The sequence below is a fragment of the Salvelinus namaycush genome, chromosome 2, assembly GCF_016432855.1.
Source record: "Salvelinus namaycush isolate Seneca chromosome 2, SaNama_1.0, whole genome shotgun sequence".
NCBI lineage: Eukaryota > Metazoa > Chordata > Actinopteri > Salmoniformes > Salmonidae > Salvelinus > Salvelinus namaycush.
The window spans coordinates 57,956,989-57,980,432 of NC_052308.1; the positions used below are offsets into that span (position 1 = coordinate 57,956,989).

At 40.5% G+C, this 23,444-nt stretch overlaps 1 protein-coding gene across 1 annotated transcript in view; it reads left to right on the top strand.

Annotated features, from left to right (window-relative positions):
* The window catches only part of eml6 (EMAP like 6), a 69,395-nt gene extending 67,084 nt beyond the window's left edge, over positions 1-2,311 (top strand). Inside the window, exons 39-41 of the mRNA XM_038971557.1 lie at positions 1,439-1,592; positions 1,759-1,859; positions 2,287-2,311. Of these exons, the coding sequence (XP_038827485.1) occupies positions 1,439-1,592; positions 1,759-1,859; positions 2,287-2,311 (280 nt within the window). The remainder of the gene's footprint in view (positions 1-1,438; positions 1,593-1,758; positions 1,860-2,286) is intronic.
* The last annotated feature ends 21,133 nt before the right edge of the window (positions 2,312-23,444 follow it).

Below are 23,444 nucleotides of genomic sequence, written 5' to 3' on the forward strand. Positions count from 1 at the left end.
AAATAGGCCTACAATAATAACAATGATATACAATAATGATAAAATGTTTATAAATACGAAAACATTTATAAATTAATGTTCCAAAGTTACACCCTACGGGAATAGCGAGTCCCCTACAATATTAAAACTCTTGTAGCAGGGCTCCAGACTTAACAATTTCCCCTGGTGGCACTGATGCCACTAAGTTTTTCAGTTGGAGGCACCAGCCCATGATTTGGTCACACCAATTTGTTTTCAGGCAAAACGCATTATCATCTTATAAAGTAATACACAGTGATTTACAATTTTTTTTTGAAATAGAAAAAATACGTTATTTCATAATTTTGTGATGTTTTGATTCAAAATATTTTAACGTGCAACCTAATCCAGTAATTGTCATGCATTTTGGGTAGACAATTATGCTATTGTTGTTATATTATTACTGTTAAAATAGTGTTCCTGAATTTTCTAATTTTTGGGGGGTTCAGTAAAAATGAATTTGCATGCATCTTTATGTACTCTAATATCATAGCCTAATTTATTTGAGGCCAATTCACCACTTGAGTATGTAAACTCAAAACACATGAGTTAGATAACTAACTCTAAAGATAATACCCCTTATAGTAGCCATCTATTAATCTAACAGTACATTTAATGTCCCAAAAAACTTTGCAGTTGTAGCCTACTGTCCAATGAGACCTATGGCCGCAGTCTGGAGCCTTGCTTTTATAGGCTTTTCACTATAGGCATACTCTCTAAATGTTGTTTAATTTCAATGAAAAAGGCCTCCTTTCTCTCTCTCCTCGGCAGCAGGGCATCCCCGGCCAACTTGGCTGGCTACAACTGTATTTATCGGCTTTTCATTTATTTTGTCGGCCAAAAAGACAGCATTTACCAGCTAACGGAAACCCTGCTCCCCAGTGGCTTTCTAAAGCCCGCCTACACACACTGCAGCGCACACAGCGCAGCGGAGATACAGATTTTGCAGCAACCTGTCACTCAATCATTTGAACTGTTTTGCTATTTTTATATAGGGACATCAAACTTAAACTGATGGGGCACAAATTTCAACTGAGGAGGCTAAGCCCCATTTTGCCCCCTCGTGGAGCCGGGTACGGGTTTATTTCTAGCTGCTTGACACTCTAAAATGTTAACTTTTCTACCTCTGTATTTTATTAGTCTGTCATGACGGACCGTTAACATTTAGCTGACCAGCGCACATGAGTTTTGGTTCTGGGTCTGATATGTATTATATTGATTTGTGCCCAAAGTCATTATCAGTTAAGTACACTGATGATACACATTATTCCATTTGATGACTCAACTTCGATCATAATAATAAATATATAATGACAGTATTCAACATGTACAGACCACCCCCAATATTATGCCATATATATTTTTTTCAATTAACGTTACGTTTTTACAGTAAACACAACCATTCTGCTTGCTTTCACAGTGTACTAGGAGATGAGGTGCTGGGGGTGTGGCCGCGAAATGCTGAAAAGGCTGACGTCAATTGTGCTTGCGTCTCTCATGCCGGCCTCAATGTAGTCACCGGGGATGACTTTGGCCTCGTCAAGCTATTTGACTTTCCATGCATAGAAAAATTTGTAAGCATTTTCCGCGTGACTACCAATGTACACCCATTTTATTGATATTATAAAATGAACCCCATAGTCTTAGACTTGAGAATGTGAATATGTATATTTTCTGCAGTTGAAATACTAATTATTCTACTTATAATAATATAACTATTAAACATCTATCTTTTCATAGGCCAAACACAAGCGCTACTTCGGCCACTCGGCTCATGTGACAAATATTCGTTTCTCCTACGATGACAAATATGTGATCAGTGCAGGTGGCAATGACTGCAGGTAAGTAAAATAAAAAATAATTACCTGTATGTAACCATGGTTCCCTGAGGGAGGGGAATGAGACAACTTTAAGTGTGCGATATCCCACAGATGTCAGATGTAACAAAAAGTTTCCCAAGGGATATAAGGATGTGGCACAATAAGTTTAGACTCTCCATAACGAGCAATGAGGACAGGGCTATACTAGTGGAACTATCTGGGTAGTGTTCAATAGGTACCAATTTTCTGTTGCAAAACTTCCCTAACGAACTCGACCCTGGTGTTATGTTCCATTCCCCTCCTTCAGGGAACCAATATTACACACTAAAATGGATGGCTTGACTATTTACTCTGTTATGCTGTTTGAACCGAATAAAAGGAATGTAATATAAAATTATGAGATTCAAAAATAATTATTACTAATATTACTTTTGTTTCTCGCACACAGTTTGTTTGTATGGAAATGCCTGTGATTAAGTGTCACCAATTCTCACTGGATCTCTTCAGATGCAAAGAAAGGATCCGGATGCCTCAATCTGAGCTGCTGCATGCCTGAAATGCTGCATTTACACATTTGTGAACTAATAATGACCTTGACCAATGCAAATTAGCTCTAAACTGGAATCAAGAAAACAACATTGTTATTGTGATAGAACATACAGTTCTCTAAACGTTGACTGATTGATTGTCATCTGGTGGTACATGGCAATGTCTCAGGGGATACAGTACTTAATATGTTATGAATATAATTCAGTTTGAATTCCCGTATTACACTTGAAGTTTTGGGAATAATGAATTGTGATTGTGACAATTGATTTATTTGTTTGTGCAAATAAGTATACGGTATTGATAATGATAATAATTAGTGTAAAAGCTTTTTATTACAGAGACAAATCTCAGTGATATAGAGCAAGTTTCAGAAATGCGATGAGAATCTGTTTCATCGACAGTGTGATATTTTGGAAGTGAAAAATATAGGTTACAAGTATACTGTAAAACATATTAGGCGTATTCACTGAGAGTAATGTAAGGCACAACATTCAAGAAGACATATTTCAGAGGGTCAAATGGTGTTGTACCACCCAAATTTTTGTTCAACTTTTTTTCCCATGCTTAACACATGAAATGGCAAGAACCATGGTCAAGTCAATTTGTTATACAAACACGGTCTTCAGCCATTAATGCATGATGTTTAAGTGCCTTTAAGAAATGATTCTCAAATGATCACTTGACATTTTTTATACAGTTCTGGTGCTATAGAACATGTAGTCATGGGGCTTTTATAAAGTTAGTCGTATTGATGTTATGTATGTTTTTTTCTTTATTATTCTTGTACATTGACCAAAACATATTATACTCTTACTTGTAGCTTTTCCTCTTAAAATATATCCAAATGCATGGACCTCAGGAGCCATACAAGGCATTAAAGGGGAACTTTAACTAAAAGTCATGACTTGACATTGTGCCCCCTAAAGATACCATTACGTGGCCATTCCTGCAAATCAACATGTTCCTATATCCATGGTGAATTTTTCAAAATAACCATACCATTTTAAATAAACCGCATTTAATCCAACTATCATTTTTAGTTGAAATACCCTTTTTAGTACTGTGATAAAGTTTATTGTACAATTTTCAATGTGCACTTTGTTTTTGTTATTGTATCGACTTTGGCCGGGATTCAATATAAGGTGTGTTATAGAGCAACACACTCTTTAGTCGACATCGGCAGCGTTTACCATGAATGCGCTCTTCGCAAATGACTGAGACGTTGCCTTTAAAAGGTGCATTGTCGGCTGCACTGCTCTATAATGCGCATTGGATTGAATGCCATCCTTTATTTCCTAAGAATATGTTTAGTATGCAATATGCCAATCAGAAAAGCAGTCAGTGGGCCTCAATCTTCACATGGACAGAAATGTTGTGTATTTGTTGTTTAGAAAACTAATTTGTAAAACCCATGCTTATCAAACATGCATAAATACCTTAATCTATTTTAAAGGAGAATGTGAGTCAAGGACAAGCATCATTGAAAAACAGCAAGTGAATAATTAGTTGATTATGAGATGACAAGTAAAAAAAAAAAAAAACATATTTGAATTATTACTGTCCAAATGCATACATGATACTGTCAGTAGTTAGGAACTTAAATGTTGTCATTTATTTTGGTCTACTTAACGAGTTCTAGTTCTCTGAAAAGGCCATTGCGGAAAAGCCACATGTGGATCACCTGAAGTGTTCTAAAAACACGTTTTCATGTGATCACATGTGAAAATGTGATCATGTGACGTGTTCCAAAAACACACATTTTCACATTAGAAATGTCACATATCTATCTACATGTGAAATCGTGTTTTTTCTGTAAGGGGGGGTATTTGTGTGCACCAAATAACTAACTGAGCATAAAAATATTTCTGGAAACTGAAATGTTCGTGAAATAATATACATTATTAGCCTAAACACAAATTTGTGCTGCACTCGATTGATAAATGAGACCCACTGTGTGAAAATGACAATGGGATCCAACCTTTTCTGCTTTTCTGTCTACCTTCATTTTTATGTCCATGCCATTCTTGCTGACATACACTGGCCTGACACAACTTTGAGCTGGGTTGTGTTCATGAGGAAACACCGCTATGCAACGGAAAACAAACAATTGTTTTTTATTGGACCAGTGCAGGTAGTCCCTCCAACTTTCAGTCGGCTTTCTTCAGTTTGGTGCTGAATGAACACAACCCTGATGTTCTTTTGGCCATAGAATTGATTAGAAAATGATTTGGCTATCAATGTGATATTGTTGTGTGTGTGTGTGTGTGTTTTAGATTAACTTTGGTACAGTTGTCTGCATTGTAGAGAATAGTTTTTGTAATATGTCCAGGTTATTCAATATTTATATAGTAATGTAAAAAGCAGGAATTTATTCAGACATTCCAAATATATGTGGTGACCGGTAATACATTTATGACAAAAGTATGTTTTCAAAATGAAATAGAACAAGTAAGTGATGGGGGGTGTAGTGCGCCAAGAAGTCCCTCCAAAGTGGTTTATTTTCATAGAACTGCGCAACCAAATAGTCTGTTCTGTTCATACTTGTACAATGTCTACTGGCCATGGATACTTGCCATCATCTGAAGTTGCTACCCTCCAGGCAGAATTTGATTGAGTCAACATAGTTTCTTCATTACTCAACATACATCAACATGTCTAGTTGATTAAATTTTCTAATTCATTCATTCGTTTTTGTCTCATTGAAACACAGATTTATCTTGTACCAAAACCGTATGTTGAACAGACATTTTTCCCTGGCAGGTAGCTTTACTTGCCAACTGATTAACAATCATTCATCCAGTTGTGTCTAAGGGCTGGATTCAATCCATGTTGTGGAAGTATCACGGAAGATCTGCGTTAAAATGTAAAGGTAATTTCTGATTGAGCCGACATATGCAGCGCTTACCGTGAATGCAGCCTCCACGTACATGGCAACATTGCCTTTAAATTTCAATCAAGCTATAACTCGGATCTTCTGCGATACAGATTGAATCTAGCCCTAACTTGGTTTTGGAAACAGAAGGTCAAACAAACATGGGGGAGTGTTTGACAGGTGTTGCCACTAGTCATTCCATCACTGTAACTAGAGGCGTCATGCAGGCACCCCAAAAATCTGAGGGGTACAAAGTACGTGAGGATGGCTGGTGGGTGGAGAATTTGAGAAGTTGAAGAATGTTGTATTTTTCAAACACATGAAACAGATTTTTCCTGCAAACCAAAGCCATAATCATTATGCTTAATTCTTAATTGCATATCTAATCATACCTCTTGAGTTGTCTGTATCCTCCTGACTGGTGGTTATTTTTTTAAAGAAACTAAATGTACTTTTCTGTATAAATCTGGGTAAAAGATTGAAAGGAATGTGAGTCTTATTCAGTACATTTAGAAATTGCTTGCTTTTCTAAAGTCTGCCAACCTTGCCAGGAGGCATGCCAGCTAAGATAGTTAGACAAGCTAGCTATTCTAACTTGATTGATAGCCCGAAATGGTTAGGTTCCCAATCTCATAACTATCTGGGCTAGCTAAAGCCAACTTCATAAAATTGCTAGGTGGCTGGTAGTATTACAGAGAAACAACAACAACAACAAAAATCAATCTGAGGGCATGACGCCTCTGAGTCTGACAAACTGTTATCTAAAACACATCCACTCCCATTTGACTGATCAGAATCAAGTATTCAACAAAGCCATGGTGATTATGTCATCAATGTATGTAAAAAATAAATAACCAGTGGTTTCAAAAGTGAATTAAATGAGGTACTGAGTGATTATCTTTGTCTTTCTATTCGTCTTTGTCTTCCAATTATTGTAATTGTCTACACATATTATTTTTCAGACAGCTACATACAAAGGTTTTTCTAAGACTTCACCTTTTTAGGGTGAATGAAAAAAAGTTACAACACAATCGCTGTTTAGTGTTATTACAACAGTCCTATGCCATTCTTTGAGACTGCTTAAAGGTCATGTTAGCAGTTGATGTTATTCTTAAATAACACAGAACCCAAAGCAAATCAGGGAGAGAAAAAAATATTTATTTGAGAAGGACAAATCATAGATGTTATGCTGAGAAGTAGACGTTCAGTCTTTCCTGTCCTCAGTTTTTCTCCACAAAACAAAGCAACAGGATGTCATTCATAACCCCCCCCCCCCCCCCCCCCCCACCCTAGCCTGTGGTTGACCAATCAGAAGTCCTCGCAGTACAACTGGGCCAATGGCCAAATAACAAGTATCCTGCTCCAGACTCAATGTACAGACCGTTGACTGACATTCCACAGATTCTAAACAGATGTTGAACTGAAAATCAACTATTTTCATTGATAATTCCCTATTGATCGTTAGTACTCTCTCATCCTCTAGTACTGTATTGACCTCTCGTCCTCTGTGTTGTGTATTTATCTTCAAAATATTCTTATAGTCCTGAACAGTCATTCTGAGCAGTGTTGCAGTAAAATAATCTCAAGCAAATTTGGTGATACACAAAACCACATAAACAACATTAAAATTGCATAAATTAAGTCATTTTTATATATCTCCCATTTGGCATGCCTCTAATGATGCAGTTCATATCAGCACTGACAGATGTGTTGACTTGACAACCGCATCAGAGTTTTCCAAGTTGGTTGAAGACCTAGCTAGCCAGTATCTAGCTAACACCAGACACAGATGAAAGGGGAAACGTATAAGTATCTTTGCCATTGGGCACCAGTAGAGTTAATATCTAGCTATATAAACCACACCCCTTTGCACACACTCCGATGTTGGTACTTATTATTTTTTTAAAGAGAATATCATGTTACCATTGATGTTAAGGTGATGTCACCTTGTCTCCTTAATAATAAATCAAAGTGTTTGACATGGGGGAGGGGACCAGTAACTTTATGATCAAACGTTATCAATGTAGAAGCCAACAGTCATTTTTCAAACTTTAGTCATCATCTGGTTTCCTTCAAATATCAAATTTCATGAAAAACATTATTTTGACTGTTCCTGACCTTTAATGCTTGATATTGTATATCTGAAATCCCAGTAACTTCCGTTCTGTATTTAATTTTATTTATTATACACTGCTCAAAAAAATAAAGGGAACACTTAAACAACACAATGTAACTCCAAGTCAATCACACTTCTGTGAAATCAAACTGTCCACTTAGGAAGCAACACTGATTGACAATAAATGTCACATGCTGTTGTGCAAATGGAATAGACAAAAGGTGGAAATTATAGGCAATTAGCAAGACACCCCCAATAAAGGAGTGGTTCTGCAGGTGGTGACCACAGACCACTTCTCAGTTCCTATGCTTCCTGGCTGATGTTTTGGTCACTTTTGAATGCTGGCGGTGCTCTCACTCTAGTGGTAGCATGAGACGGAGTCTACAACCCACACAAGTGGCTCAGGTAGTGCAGCTCATCCAGGATGGCACATCAATGCGAGCTGTGGCAAGAAGGTTTGCTGTGTCTGTCAGCGTAGTGTCCAGAGCATGGAGGCGCTACCAGGAGACAGGCCAGTACATCAGGAGACGTGGAGGAGGCCGTAGGAGGGCAACAACCCAGCAGCAGGACCGCTACCTCCGCCTTTGTGCAAGGAGGAGGACTGCCAGAGCCCTGCAAAATGACCTCCAGCAGGCCACAAATGTGCAATTTGTTCCAGTCATTGGCAGCAGAGAACTGGAAGGAAAGGCGGCCAAAGGAAGTGTTGGCAATGGGGGTAACCATTGAAATATACCTGCTGGAGCACGTGCCACGGGTGGGTGTTGCTATGGTGACCAGTGAGCTGAGATAAGGCGGGGCTTTACCTAGCAAAGACTTGTAGATGACCTGGAGCCAGTGGGTTTGGTGGCGATTATGTAGCGAGGGCCAGCCAACGAGAGCATACAGGTCGCAGTGGTGGGTAGTTTAAGGGTCTTTGGTGACAAAACAGATGGCACTGTGATAGACTGCATCCAGTTTGCTGAGTAGAGTGTTGGAGGCTATTTTGTAAATGACATCGCCAAAGTCAAGGATCGGTAGGACAGTCAGTTTTACAAGGGTATGTTTTTTTTAATAGTTTTTTTAACCTTTATTTATACAGGTTGTTTCTCATTGAGATAACATCTCTTTTCCAAGAGAGACCTGGTCCAATAGCAGCAGAGGGAACAACGTTTCAGACAAAACAACTTACATACACCAACACAACATTAAACAAAACTATAAACACACATACAGTACAACAAAAAACAAGCGTTGTTTGGCAGCATGAGTGAAGGAGGCTTTGTTGCGAAATAGGAAGCCGATTCTAGATTCAATTTTGGATTGGAGATGCTTAATATAAGACTGGAAGGAGAGTTTACAGTCTAACCAGACACCTAGGTATTTGTAGTTGTCCACATATTCTAAGTCAGAACCGTCCAGATCAGTGATGCTAGTCAGGCGGGCGGGTGCGGGCAGCGATCGGTTGAAGAGTATGCATTTAGTTTTACTAGCGTTTAAGAGCAGTTGGAGGCCACAGAAGGAGTGTTGTATGGCATCGAAGCTCGTTTGGAGGTTTGTTAACACAGTGTCCAAAGAAGGGCCAGATGTATACAGAATGATGTCGTCTGCGTAGAGGTGTATCAGAGAATCACCATCAGCAAGAGCGATATCATTGATATATACAGAGAAAAGAGTCGGCCTGAGAATTGACCCCTGTGGCACTCCCATAGAGACTGCCAGAGGTCCGGACAACAGCCCCTCTGATTTGACACACTGAACTCTATCTGAGAAGTAGTTTGTGAACCAGGCGAGGCAGTGATTTGAGAAACCAAGGCTATTGAGTCTGCCGATAAGAATGCGGTGGCCAGGTCGATGAAGACGGCCGCACATGACTGTCTTTTATCAATGGTGGATATGATATTGTTTAGGACTTTGAGCATGGCTGAGCTGCACCCATGACCAGCTCGGAAACCAGATTGCATAGTGGAGAAGGTACGGTGGGATTCAAAATGGTCGGTGATCTGTTTGTTAGCTTCTCTGGGATATGTGGGATGTTAACGTCCCACTTGGCCAAAAGCCAGTAAAAATGCAGAGCGCTAAATTCAAATAAATTACTAAATTAAAATCTAACTTTCATGAAATCACACATGAAAGACACCAAATTAAAGCTACACTTGTTGTGAATCCAGCCAACATGTCTGATTTCAAAAAGGATTTACGGCGAAAGCACACCAAACGATTATGTTAGGTCAGTACATAGCCACAGAAAAACACAGCCATTTTTCCAGCCAAAGAGAGGAGTAACAAAAAGCAGAAATAGAGATAAAATTAATTACTAACCTTTGATGATCTTCATCAGATGACACTCATAGGACTTCATGTTACACAATACATGTATATTTTGTTTGGTAAAGTTCATATTTATATCCAAAAATCAGAGTTTAGGCGGAACGCTACTGTCTCACTTGGCCAAAAGCCAGAGAAAATGCAGAGCGCCATATTCAAATAAATTACTATAAATTTTTTATTAAATCACACATGAAAGATACCAAATTTAAGCTACACTAGTTGTGAATCCACCGAACATGTCAGAATTCAAATAGGCTTTTCGGCGAAAGCAAACGATGCTATTTTCTGAGGATAGCAACAGAGTAAACAAAGAGAGAGGCATATTTCAACCCTGCAGGCGCGACACAAAACGCAGAAATAAAAATATAAATCATGCCTTACCTTTGACGAGCTTCTGTTTTTGGCACTCCAATATGTCCCATAAACATCACAAATGGTCTTTTTGTTCGATTACTTCCGTCGATATATATATCCAAAATTTCCATTTATTTGGCGCGTTTGATCCAGAAAAACACTGGTTCCAAATTGCGAAACGTGACTACAAAATATCTCAAAAGTTACCTGTAAACTTTGCCAAAACATTTCAAACTACTTTTGTAATACAACTTTAGGTATTTTTTAACGTAAATAATCGCTCAAATTGAAGACGGGATGATCTGTGGTCAATACAGGATTAAAACAAACTGTAGCTAGCCTTCTGGTCATGCGCCTCTAACAAACAAGACACTTCCAGTAACCCTAGTTCAAGATGGCCGTACTTCTTCATTACACAAAGGAAAAAAACTCAACCAATCTCTAAAGACTGTTGACATCCAGTGGAAGCGGTAGGAACTGCAAGAAGGTCAATTAGAAATCTGGATTCCCAATGAAAATCCATTGAAAAGAGAGTGACCTCAAAAAAAAGAAAATCTGAATGGTTTGTCCTCGGGGTTTCGCCTGCTAAATAAGTTCTGTTATACTCACAGACATGATTCAAACAGTTTTAGAAACTTCAGAGTGTTTTCTATCCACATCTACTAACAATATGCATATCTTATCTTCTGGGGATGAGTAGCTGGCAGTTGAATTTGGGTATGCTTTTCATCCAAACATGAAACTTGGGCAAGTTGGGCAAGTTGCTGCAGGGGGTGATGAAATGTTGGCTGGGGTAGGGGTAGCCAGGTGGAAAGCATGGCCAGCCATAGCAAAATGCTTATTGAAATGATTAATTATCGTAGATTTATCAATGGTGACAGTGTTTCCTAGCCTCAGTGCAGTGGGCAGCTGGGAGGAGGTGCTCTTAATCTCCATGGACTTTACAGTGTCCCAAAACGTTTTGGAATTAGTGCTACAGGATGTAAATTTCTGTTTGAAAAAGCTAGCCTTAGCTTGGGGTGAACCAAGGGCTATATCTGTTCTTAGTTTTACATTTTTCGAATAGGGCATGCTTATTTAATATGGCGAGGAAAGCCCTTTTAAAAGCATCCAGGCATCCTCTACTGACGGGATGAGGTCAATATCTTTCACATCCTTCACTTCAGCAGTAACAAATTCATGAACTTCTTTGAGGAAAAGATCATGATCATTAGAAAGCAAATTACGGACTCCTCTTTAAATCTGTGTATTCCTCCAAAGCTCAACTGTCCTGAGTCTGCACAACTCTGCCAAGACCTAGGATCAAGAGAGACACTCAAGTGTTTTAGTACTATATCTCTTGACACAATGGTGAAAATAATCATGGCCTTTAAACCTTCAAGCTGCATATTGGACCCTATTCCAACTAAACTACTTAAAGAGCTGCATCATGTGCTTGGCCCTCCTATGTTGAACATAATAAACGACTCTCTATCCACCGGATGTGTACCAAACTCACTAAAAGTGGCAGTAATAAAGCCTCTCTTGAAAAAGCCAAACCTTGACCCAGAAAATATAAAAAACTATCGGCCTATATCGAATCTTCCATTCCTCTCAACATTTTTAGAAAAAGCTGTTGCGCAGCAACTCACTGCCTTCCTGAAGACAAACAATGTATACGAAATGCTTCAGTCTGGTTTTAGACCCCATCATAGCACTGAGACTGCACTTGTGAAGGTGGTAAATGACCTTTTAATGGCGTCAGACCGAGGCTCTGCATCTGTCCTCGTGCTCCTAGACTTTAGTGCTGCCTTTGATACCATCGATCACCAAATTCTTTTGGAGAGATTGGAATCTCAAATTGGTCTACACGGACAAGTTCTGGCCTGGTTTAGATCTTATCTGTCGGAAAGATATCAGTTTGCCTCTGTGAATGGTTTGTCCTCTGACAAATCAACTGTACATTTCGGTGTTCCTCAAGGTTCTGTTTTAGGACCACTATTGTTTTCACTATATATTTTACCTCTAGGGGATGTCATTCGAAAACATAATGTTAACTTTCACTGCTATGCGGATGACACACAGCTGTACATTTCAATGAAACATGGTGAAGCCCCAAAATTGCCCTCGCTAGAAGCCTGTGTTTCAGACATAAGGAAGTGGATGGCTGAAAACGTTCTACTTTTAAACTTGGACAAAACAGAGATGCTTGTTCTAGGTCCCAAGAAACAAATAGATCTTCTGTTGAATCTGACAATTAATCTTGATGGTTGTAAAGTCGTCTCAAATAAAACTGTGAAGGACCTCGGCGTTACTCTGGACCCTGATCTCTCTTTTGACGAACATATCAAGACTGTTTCAAGGACAGCTTTTTTCCATCTACGTAACATTGCAAAAATCAGAAACTTTCTGTCCAAAAATGATGCAGAAAAATGTATCCATGCTTTTGTTACTTCTAGGTTAGACTACTGCAATGGCTTTCCGGCTACCCGGATAAAGCACTAAATAAACTTCAGTTAGTGCTAAATACGGCTGCTAGAATCCTGACTAGAACCAAAAAATTTGATCATATTACTCCAGTGCTAGCCTCCCTACACTGGCTTCCTGTTAAGGCAAGGGCTGATTTCAAGGTTTTACTGCTAACCTACAAAGCATTACATGGGCTTGCTCCTACCTATCGTTCCGATTTGGTCCTGCCGTACATACCTACACGTACGCTACGGTCACAAGACGCAGGCCTCCTAATTGTCCCTAGAATTTCTAAGCAAACAGCTGGAGGCAGGGCTTTCTCCTATAGATCTCAATTTTTATGGAACTGTCTGCCTACCCATGTGAGAGACGCAGACTCGGTCTCAACTTTTAAGTCTTTACTGAAGACTCATCTCTTCAGTGGGTCATATGATTGAGTGTAGTCTGGCCCAGGAGTGTGAAGGTGAACGGAAAGGCTCTGGAGCAACGAACCGCCCTTGCTGTCTCTACCTGGCCGGTTCCCCTCTCTCCACTGGGATTCTCTGCCTCTAACCCTATTACAGGGGCTGAGTCACTGGCTTACTGGTGCTCTTTCAAGCCGTCCCTAGGAGGGGTGCGTCACTTGAGTGGGTTGAGTCACTGACGTGATCTTCCTGTCTGGGTTGGCGCCCCCCCTTGGGTTGTGCCGTGGCGGAGATCTTTGTGGGCTATACTCGGCCTTGTCTCAGGATGGTAAGTTGGTGGTTGAAGATATCCCTCTAGTGGTGTGGGGGCTGTGCTTTGGCAAAGTGGGTGGGGTTATATCCTTCCTGTTTGGCCCTGTCTGGGGGTATCATCGGATGGGGCCACAGTGTCTCCTGACCCCTCCTGTCTCAGCCTCCAGTATTTATGCTGCAGTAGTTTATGTGTCGGGGGGCTAGGGTCAGTTTGTTATATCTGGAGTACTTCTCCTGTCTTATCCGGTGTCCTGTGTGAATTTAAGTATGCTCTCTCTAATTCTCTCTTTCTCTCTTTCTTTCTCTCTATCGGAGGACCTGAGCCCTAGGACCATGCCTCAGGACTACCTGGCATGATGACTCCTTGCTGTCCCCAGTCCACCTGGCCGTGTTGCTGCTCCAGCTTCAACTGTTCTGCCTGCGGCTATGGAACCCTGACCTGTTCACCGGACGTGCTACCTGTCCCAGACCTGCTGTTTTCAATTCTCTAGAGACCACAGGAGCGGTAGAGATACTCTTAATGATCGGCTATGAAAAGCCAACTGACATTTACTCCTGAGGTGCTGACTTGCTGCACCCTCGACAACTACTGTGATTATTATTATTTGACCATGCTGGTCATTTATGAACATTTGAACATCTTGGCCATGCACAGCCAGAAGAGGACTGGCCACCCCTCATAGCCTGGTTCCTCTCTAGGTTTCTTCCTAGGTTTTGGCCTTTCTAGGGAGTTTTTCCTAGCCACCGTGCTTCTACACCTGCATTGCTTGCTGTTTGGGGTTTTAGGCTGGGTTTCTGTACAGCACTTTGAGATATCAGCTGATGTAAGAAGGGCTATATAAATACATTTGATATGATTTGATTCCAGGATACCCGGGCCAGGTTGATTAGAAAGGCCTGCTTGCTGAAGTGTTTTACAGTGATGAGGAGTGGACGTTTGACCGTGGACCCATTTCGCATGCAGGCAATGAGGCAGTGATCGCTAAGATCCTGGTTGAAGACAGCAGAGGTGTATTTAGAGGGCATGTTGGTCAGGATAATATCTAAGAGGGTGCCCATGGTTATGGATTTAGGGTTGTACCTGGTAGGTTCCTTAATAATTTGTGTTAGATTGAGGGCATCTAGCTTAGATTGTAGGACGGCCGGGGTGTTAAGCATATCCCAGTTTAGGTCACCTAACAGTAGGAACTCTGAAGATAGATGGGGAGTAATCAATTCACATATGGTGTACTGGGCACAGCTGGGGGCTGAGGGGGGTCTATAACAAGCGGCAACGGTAAGACTTGTTTCTGGAAAGGTGGATTTTTAAAGTAGAAGCTCAAATTGTTTGGGCACAGACCTGGATAGTATGACAGAACTCTGCAGACTATCTCTGCAGTAGATTACAACTCCGCCCCCTTTGGCAGTTCTATCTTGTCAGAAAATGCAGTTGGGGGTGAAAATGTCAGATTTTTTTGTGGCCTTCCTAAGCCAGGATTCAGACACGGCTAGGACATCAGGGTTGGCGGAGTGTGCTAAAGCAGTGAAACAAACACATTTAGGAGGAAGCTTCTGATGTTAACATGCATGAAAGGCTTTTACGGTTACTGAAGTCAACAAATGAGAGCGCCTGGGGAATAGGTGTGGTGCTGGGGGCTGCAGGGCCTGGGTTAACCTCTACATCACCAGAGGAACAGAGGAGGAGTAGGATAAGAATACGGCTAAAGGCTATAAGAACAGGTCGTCTAGTGCATTCGGAACAGAGAGTAAAAGGAGCAGATTTCTGGGCGCGGAAGAATAGATTCAGGGCATAATGTACAGACAAGGGTATGGTAGGATGTGAGTACAGTGGAGGTAAACCTAGGCATTGAGTGACGATGAGAGAGGTTTTGTCTCTAGAGGCACCAGTTAAGCCAGGTGAGGTAACCGCATGTGTGGGGGGTGGGACAAAAGAGCTATCTAAGCCATGCTGTGCTGGGGGCTCTACAGTGAAATAATACCATAATAACTAACCAAAACAACAATTGACAAGGCATATTGACATTAGGGAGAGGCATGTGTAGCCGAGTGATCACAGAGTCCAATGAGCAGCAATAGGTGAGTCAGGGAGCCGTTTGGTAGTCGCTACTACGCTAGGCGAGCTGGAGACACGGCGATTCAGAAAGCTAGCGGGCCGGGGCAAGCAGATGGGCCTTCGGCGACGTCGCAATGGAAAAGCCTGTTGAAACCACATCGGACGATTACGTCGGCAGACCAGTCGTGATGGATCGTCGGGGCTCCGTGTCGGCAATAAAGGGTCCTGGCCAATTGGCAGAAGAGGTATTGTAGCCCAAGAATTAGCTGGTAGACCTCTTTTTCTAGCCGGCAGATGGGCCTAGCTCAAGGCTAGCTCAAGGCTAACTGGTGCTTGCTTCGGGACAGAGGCGTTAGCCAGCAGTAGCCACTCGATTGCAGCTAGCTAGCTGCTATGATCCGGTGTAATGGTCAAGGGCTTGCGGCAGGAATCCGGTGATGTGGTAGAGAAAAAGCAGTCCGATATGCTCTGGGTTGATATCGCGCTGTGCAGACTTGCAGGTATTGACCGAGCTGAAGCTGGCTGGTGTCCGAGTTAACGTTGAAGATCACTAGCAGTGGCTAACTGACTACTAGCTATTAGCTAGTTAGCTGAATAGCTTCTGAAGGGGGTTCCGATTCTAAAGTATAAAAAAAGCAGATCCGTACCACATTGGGTGAGGCGGGTTGCAGGAAAATATATATTCAGTTCGTAGATGGAAAGTGAGATTAAAATATATACGGAATACATACGAAAAAAACAAGGAAAATGTCTATTTACACGTACAAGACGGGACAAGACAAAACACACGTCCGACTGCTACGCCATCTTGGATTAGAAAAGGATAAATTCCTCCATTTCTTTTAGTTTTTCCTCTTATCTTATTCTGTGACTCTATGTTGCAGTTTTTATTGCCATCTATCTGTACTGTTAGTTCCTATATTTCATTTTTTAAGATGAACAAATAAAGGTTGTTTTATGGCGCTTTTTGAAACCAGCAACTGACAGTAAAAACACGACTTAAGGTTGAAATATTACTAAACGATGGGCACTACATCAACATTCTAATTGTTTTGCAATCTCGGTAGAAAATAACATCTACATTGCACATCGCTATATTGCTATCGATAACATATCTCACGGTTTATTTTAGGGATGAGAAGACTTCATGATTCCTTGGTAAAAGGGAGTTATGAAATCTGAAGAGATGTTACATTAACCAAGATACATTAAACCGATCATATTCACTGTTTCAAACATTATGTTCTGCACTGCACTGGTGTATGAATAGTCTTTCTTTGACTTTTTAGTGCAATAAACTTTGATTTCTTTATCAAAGAAGAGGTCGCTGTTATGACTGATTTCGACCCAAAACCAACGAGGAAGTCTGCTGTGTTGAGACCAGTTGTATAAAACCAATCAGTACATAAAGAAAAACTCTCAACCATGCCAGCCCGCTTTTAATTTCTATTCCATTTGGCGTCTGAACATGCGTAAATCATATTTCCTAACACAGTTGACAATTGACAATGTACAGTTGACAATACATTCAAATGATAACACAGAAATCAAAGTAGGGGAGAGCCAGGATGAAAGTAAGATGGGGCGAAAGTAACACGGCCATTTTCTCAGATACCACAGAAGCTAGACTGACGTAATGAAGTCAGCATGTTCCTAATGTGGAGGATGACCTCCCTGAAAACAAACAACCCAGTCTGACCATGTTTTGCCGAGTTATCAACAAAAAGTGGCGTTGAGCGATATAAGTGAAAATGGACCCAGAAGTTTTTTCCGGTTGTAGATGTATTTAGTTGTTTAAGGTTCCAAACATATGCCATTTTCTTAATCCATCTGGTAACTAAATGACAACATAGTTTTAAAGTATCATGCTAGCTAGTCTTGGGTGTTAGCCTGGGAGAAGTTACAGCAGAGATGGGTGGGACGAAAGTAACACAATGTACATTGATGACCTGGAATAAAAAACATGTTCAACCACAGGCCATTGTCTCCTCTATTTCATATTTCTTTCATTATGTTAGCAAGATATCAATAAGTGACTTAAATGTTTGAAAATTATATATGACAATAGCATTATGCCTTAGTCCATTGACTTGCTGGATCAGCTTCTCACATAAGCTTTTTCTGAAAGGTTAGTGGTTAAAAATCTATATCTATGATTCTGGTGATCAATTGCTTTATGTCTAGCCATGAAATGTGATAAGCATGAAGAGTTTGCTGTTTGTGAAGAGAATTCTTCCCGGTTCTCCCCTACCACCGCTGCATACTAGTGGCATGAATGTGACTTGAGAACACACAGAGATATTTGAATAGATGATCTGATAATATAATAACGCTTTTTAATTGATTATACTTGCTGTGACCATCTCCCCTCAACTGTTGTTATCACTGCATGGGCAAACATCATTTCTGGATACATGTTCAGGTGTACGCTATCCCTGATGCAGTGAAAATAAGAAAAAATGTACGTAAGCTTTATGCGATATCTTTTTGAGTGCGGACCCATTACATATTTTGTTTGTAATATATTGTATGTCAATTCTCAAATTTCCATAACCCTACACAATCGGGTGTTACAGGTCATGTACCCATATTAACAAGGTGTCTCTGAGTAGGAGTGTTGATCAAGGATCGGGTCCATTCCATATAATTGTATTAATTATGACCTAAAGGCTAAACTGATCCTAGATCAGCAATCCCACTGTACAATGCTTTGTGAATACAGGCCCTGGGGCAGAATTCACGAAACATTACTTCCGAAAAAACGTAGACTGCTTAAAACTTCTTGTGGCTGCAGGGGCAGTATTGAGTAGCTTGGATGAAAGGTGCACAGAGGTGCCCAGAGTAAACGGCCTGCTTCTCAGTCATAGGTGCTAATATATTCATATTATTATTAGTATTGGATAGAAAACACTCTGAAGTTTCTAAAACTGTTTGAATTATGTCTGTGAGTATAACAGAACTCATATGGCAGGCAAAAACCAGAGAAGAAATCCAAACAGGAAGTGGAAATTATTAATTTTCGATTTTCAACCAAGATCTCATTGAAATTACAGCGAGATATGAATGAGTTTCACTTCCTATGGCTTCCACTAGATGTCAACAGTCAATAGAACTTTGTCTGATGACTCTAATGTGAAGGGGGGCCGAAGGAGACAGGAATTAGTAATCACTGCCATGAGGTGACCACGCATTGAACACACGCCTTCACACGAGGAGGACCTCCGTTCCACCGCTCTTCTGAAGTCAATGTAATTCTCCGGTTGGAACGTTATTCAAGATTTATGTTAACAACATTCTAAAGATTGATTCAATACATCGTTTGACATGTTTCTACTGACTGTTACTGAACATTTCGTCAGCTTTTAGGGAACGCGCTTTGTGACTTTGGAATTGTTTACCAAACGCGCTAACAAAAGTAGCTAATTGGACATAAATAACGGACATTATCGAACAAATCAAGCATTTATTGTGGACCTGGGATTCCTGGGAGTGCATTCTGATGAAGATCATCAAAGGTAAGGAAACATTTATCATGTAATTTCTGGTTTCTGTTGACTCCAACATGGCGGCTAATTTGACTATTGTTCTGAGCGCCGTCTCAGAATATTGCATGGTTTGCTTTATCCGTAAAGTTTTTTTAAAAATCTGACACGGCGGTTGCATTAAGGAGAGGTATATCTATAATTCAATGCGTTTAACTTGTATTATCATCTACATTTATGATGAGTATTTCTGTTGAAACGATGTGGCTATGCAAAATCACTGGATTTTTTTGGAACTAGTGAATGTAACGCGCCAATGTAAACTCCAATTTTTTTATATAAATATGAACTGATGAAGATCATCAAAGGTTAGTGATTAATTTGATCTCTATTTGTGCTTTTTGTGACTCCTATCTTTGGCTGGAAAAATGGCTGTGCTTATTGTGGTTTGGTGTGACCTAACATAATCGTTTGTGGTGCTTTCGCTGAAAAGCATATTTGTAATCGGACACTTTGGTGGGATTAACAACAAGATTACCTTTAAAACGGTATAAAACACATGTATGTCTGAGGAATTTTAATTATGAGATTTCTGTTTTTTGAATTTGGCGCCCTGCACTTTCACTGGCTGTTGTCATATCGATCCCGTTACTGGGATTGCAGCCCTAAGAAGAAGAAAAAATAAGAAGTTCATAAGATAGTTCGTAAATGCAATTCCTCAAAATGTTCTTAGGAATTCGTAGTTTTCTTCGGAACTTCGTAAATATCTTCAGTACAAGACCTTGAAGTGATGGTGGAGGAAATAACAACCAGGAAAAGGTTGGGGAAACTCAACAACTGCGGGGTCACTGCAGAGACCAAAAAGAGAGGATGGGCAAGAGTGGCCGAGTCTGTCTCTGCCGTCGGAGGTATGGCAAGGGACAGTGACGCCGTAAAAAAGAAGTGGTCCGACATCAATTCGGCTGCTAAGAGGAAGGGAGCTGAGAGAAGCAGGGAGTTGAAGAAGACTGGAGGGGGGGTATCGACCATTCATGTGGACCAGCTGGAGAAGGTGTTGTCCATGATAGGAGAGACGGTGGTAGAGGGACTGCGGTCGGGCATCGACTCGGACTGTGTGACCGGTAAGTTAGCTAGCTTGCTAACGCGTAACAACATTAGCCAAGTTAGACAAGTTCTTCTTTGCAAGTTGACGAGTTAACTCTAGCAATATAACACTCCTAGAATATTGTAATATATTGTTAATTACTAGCTAGCTAGATAATGCACATTTAATTTGTTTTCTTGGTGTATTTAAATGTCCACTAGCCGTCTGTGGCAGTGGCCCAAGAAAACATTAATGGTTACAAAAGTATCCAGTTGTGTAGCTAACGTTACACTTGTTTACTTCTCTCATCATATCGAGCCTACAGCTCTTGAAACATTGTTGTCATGCTGACACGATGTGTTTGACCTTCCGGAAATAACACTGGACCTCATCCATATGCCCCTCTGCCCAGATGTGGGAGCCATGGATCATCATCATCATATGGGGAGGTCACGGCCCTGCGCAGGGTGCAGGAGAAGGTGCTGAAGGCGAGAGATTAGCCCTGGAGAAGGAGAAGCTAGCCCTGGAGAAGGAGAAGTTTGCCATGGAGAAGCAAAGAAGACTTGAAAAGGAATATTCTAAAATAAATGTTTCGATATCATACAAACCTTCTTTTCTGTCATGTGAATCTCCTCCTAATGAGGGAATGTCTTGCTTGTAGGCCAGCATTGCATCTACCAGCGGCATTGTGGTCAGTGGCAACATCCTGGTCAGGTACAGCTGGTGGAATGTCAGGTATATTGGGATGTGGCATCTTGTTTTGTATGCAGATGTTGTGCAAGATACATGCTGAGGTTATGATCTTGCATGTTTTTTCTGGGCTGTATAAAATAACTCCCCCAAGAGCAGTCAATGCATCTGAATCTGGATAGATCCCTCTACTAAACGTTTTCATCTGAGCATGGTTGTAGTTCTCTACTGCATCATTGTTAGTGTGTAGGATTGGTGTCATGAGCCATGTTTTTTTGTCCATAGCCACTATCACCTAAAATCCAAAACATACAAAGTAGTAAATTGATATCATAAGAAGCAACACTATTTTAAGTGTGCTGTGGACCACAAAACAATTACACAGGTACCGGGTAAAGAAAAGAAAGGGTTAGTGATTTCTGATTTCTTTACCTAATAGCCATCCATCAGGAATGTGACCTAACTCAAACTTGATTCCCAGGGCTGAATTTGATACAATGAAGGAGTCATGTGTGCTCCTGGGCCATTTGGCAACAATTTGTAAAGGCTAGTGTGGCATTTCAGACTACTTGTACATTGTTAGAGTGGAAGTTCTTTCGATTAACATGAATGTCCTCTTCATCATGTGGACCCTATCAGGAGAAATGGTAAGACTACTGTCACGAGAATTATGTTCTCAATGTTCATAAACCCAATTCAATGAACTACTCAGTCTGAAACCCAGGATTTGTAAGAAACTGGTTGAAATGAATGAGGCCCAGCTACGATAGTCAGAAAGTTTATTTACGAGAGCGCTGGTTAGTTGTACAAAACCATTCATTTTATACTAGCTCCTTACGCACATATATACACACACAAACAGACTCCTTCCGCACAGCAAAGCATCCTTCACTCATGCTACCAAACATTCCCTCGTAAAACTGACTATCCTACCGATCCTTGACTTCAGCGATGTCATTTACAAATTAGCCTCCAACACTCTACTTAGCAAACTGGATGTAGTCTATCATAGTGCCATCCGTTTTGTCACCAAAGCCCCATATACTACCCACCACTGCGACCTGTATGAGCTTGTTGGCTGGCCCTCGCTACATATTCGTTGCCTAACCCACTGGCTCCAGGTCATCTATAAGTCTTTGCTAGGTAAAGCTCCGCCTTATCTCAGCTCACTGGTCACCATAGCAACACCCACCCGTAGCACGTGCTCCAGCAGGTATATTTCACTGGTCATCCCCAATGCCAACACCTCCTTTGGCCGCCTTTCCTTCCAGTTCTCTGCTGCCAATGACTGGAACGAATTTCAAAAATCACTGAAGCTGGAGACTTATATCTCTATATCACTCTCTAACTTTAAACATCAGCTGTCAGAGCAGTTTACCGATCACTGTACCTGTACACAGCCAATCTGTAAATAGCACAGCCAACTACCTCATCCCCATATTGTTATTCATCTTTTTGCTCTTTTGCACCCCAGTATCTCTACTTGCACATCATCATCTGCACATCTATCACTCCAGTGTTAATGCTAAATTGTAATTATTTTGCCTCTATGGCCTATTTATTACCTTATAATCTTACTACATTTGCACACACTGTACATCGATTTTTCTATTGTGTTATTGACTGTACGTTTGTTTATCCCATGTGTAACTCTGTGTGGTTGTTTGTGTCGCACTGCTTTGCTTTATCTTGGCCAGGTCGCAGTTGTAAATGAAAACTTGTTCTCAACTGGCCTACCTGGTTAAATAAAGATGAAATAAAAAATAAAAAATAAAATATTCAAGAAAGATTAAGTGTAATATATTATCAAAACTGGATGGAATATTGGGAAAAATGCACCAAATAATTTTTTAATCTTCAACATAGAAATGCTACCAAAAATAATTTACAGAAGTGTGTTATAGTTTAATCCACCAGAAAAGACAGATAAAATATTATGGTTAAACTCAGATATACTAATTGATCTCCCCCCCAAAAATGTATTCATTTTTTATTGTTTAAAAAGTATAATATTTGTCAGTTATATCAGAAATAGGAGTTGTTACAGGTTTTTGTTTTTCCATTTATGTTTTGAGGTTGGACTTCAGCACATACAGCTCGTTAGCACGTAGGGCGCACCGATTGGTGTCATCTCGTTAGTCAGTATGTGTTACACCTGTGCTGGTTGCCGTCTCGTTAGGTGGAATGTGTTTCACCTGTGCTGGCCTGGGTGCTATTTAACAGTGGCTAGTCCAGTGCTCTGGTTGTCTTGAGAGATGTGGTGTGTCAACACCTCTAGTTGGCACTCCCTATTTGATTTCTAGAAAAGCATATGTTAGATATTTTTTTGTCTTTTGTTTTGCTCAACTTTTTAGTGCGTTTCCTGTCTTAAGTATGGTGTGGGTTTTAATTTTGTTTGCCTCTTGGGCAAATTTACTGGCCACTTATGGTGGCTGTCTTTGGTCTCAGTTGCTGCTTAACAACTTTCAGTGGAGACTATTTTAGAATGCCTCCTAAAGTCCCACCTGTTTCATTTTGGTTATCACTCAAACAGTCACTAACATAATTTTTTTGCTGGAGAATGTAACCAAATGGGGGCTCACCTGGGATACTGTGTCCCTTGAGTATGGTAGTCGCTTTAGTCACCTACTCAAACTCCACGGTGACCAGATATTAGAATTTTCAGAAGACAATTTTCTGGTAGTTTGTCACTGACATCCACCTTGAGGGGTTATATGATCGGTGAAATTATTCTTGAAAGTTGCATAAACACAGGCTAATAAAAACGGTAACAAAGTTGGAAGAATTTGGATAACCCTAGATGGGATATGCTAGATAAATGTACAAAAATGAATCTGCTCATTGTAAAGCATCAGTGGTAACTAGCGATCCAAAAGCAGTTAAGAGTTGATCGGTACTGTTTTGTTGGAGGAAGTATTCTGAGGCTGATAAAGGG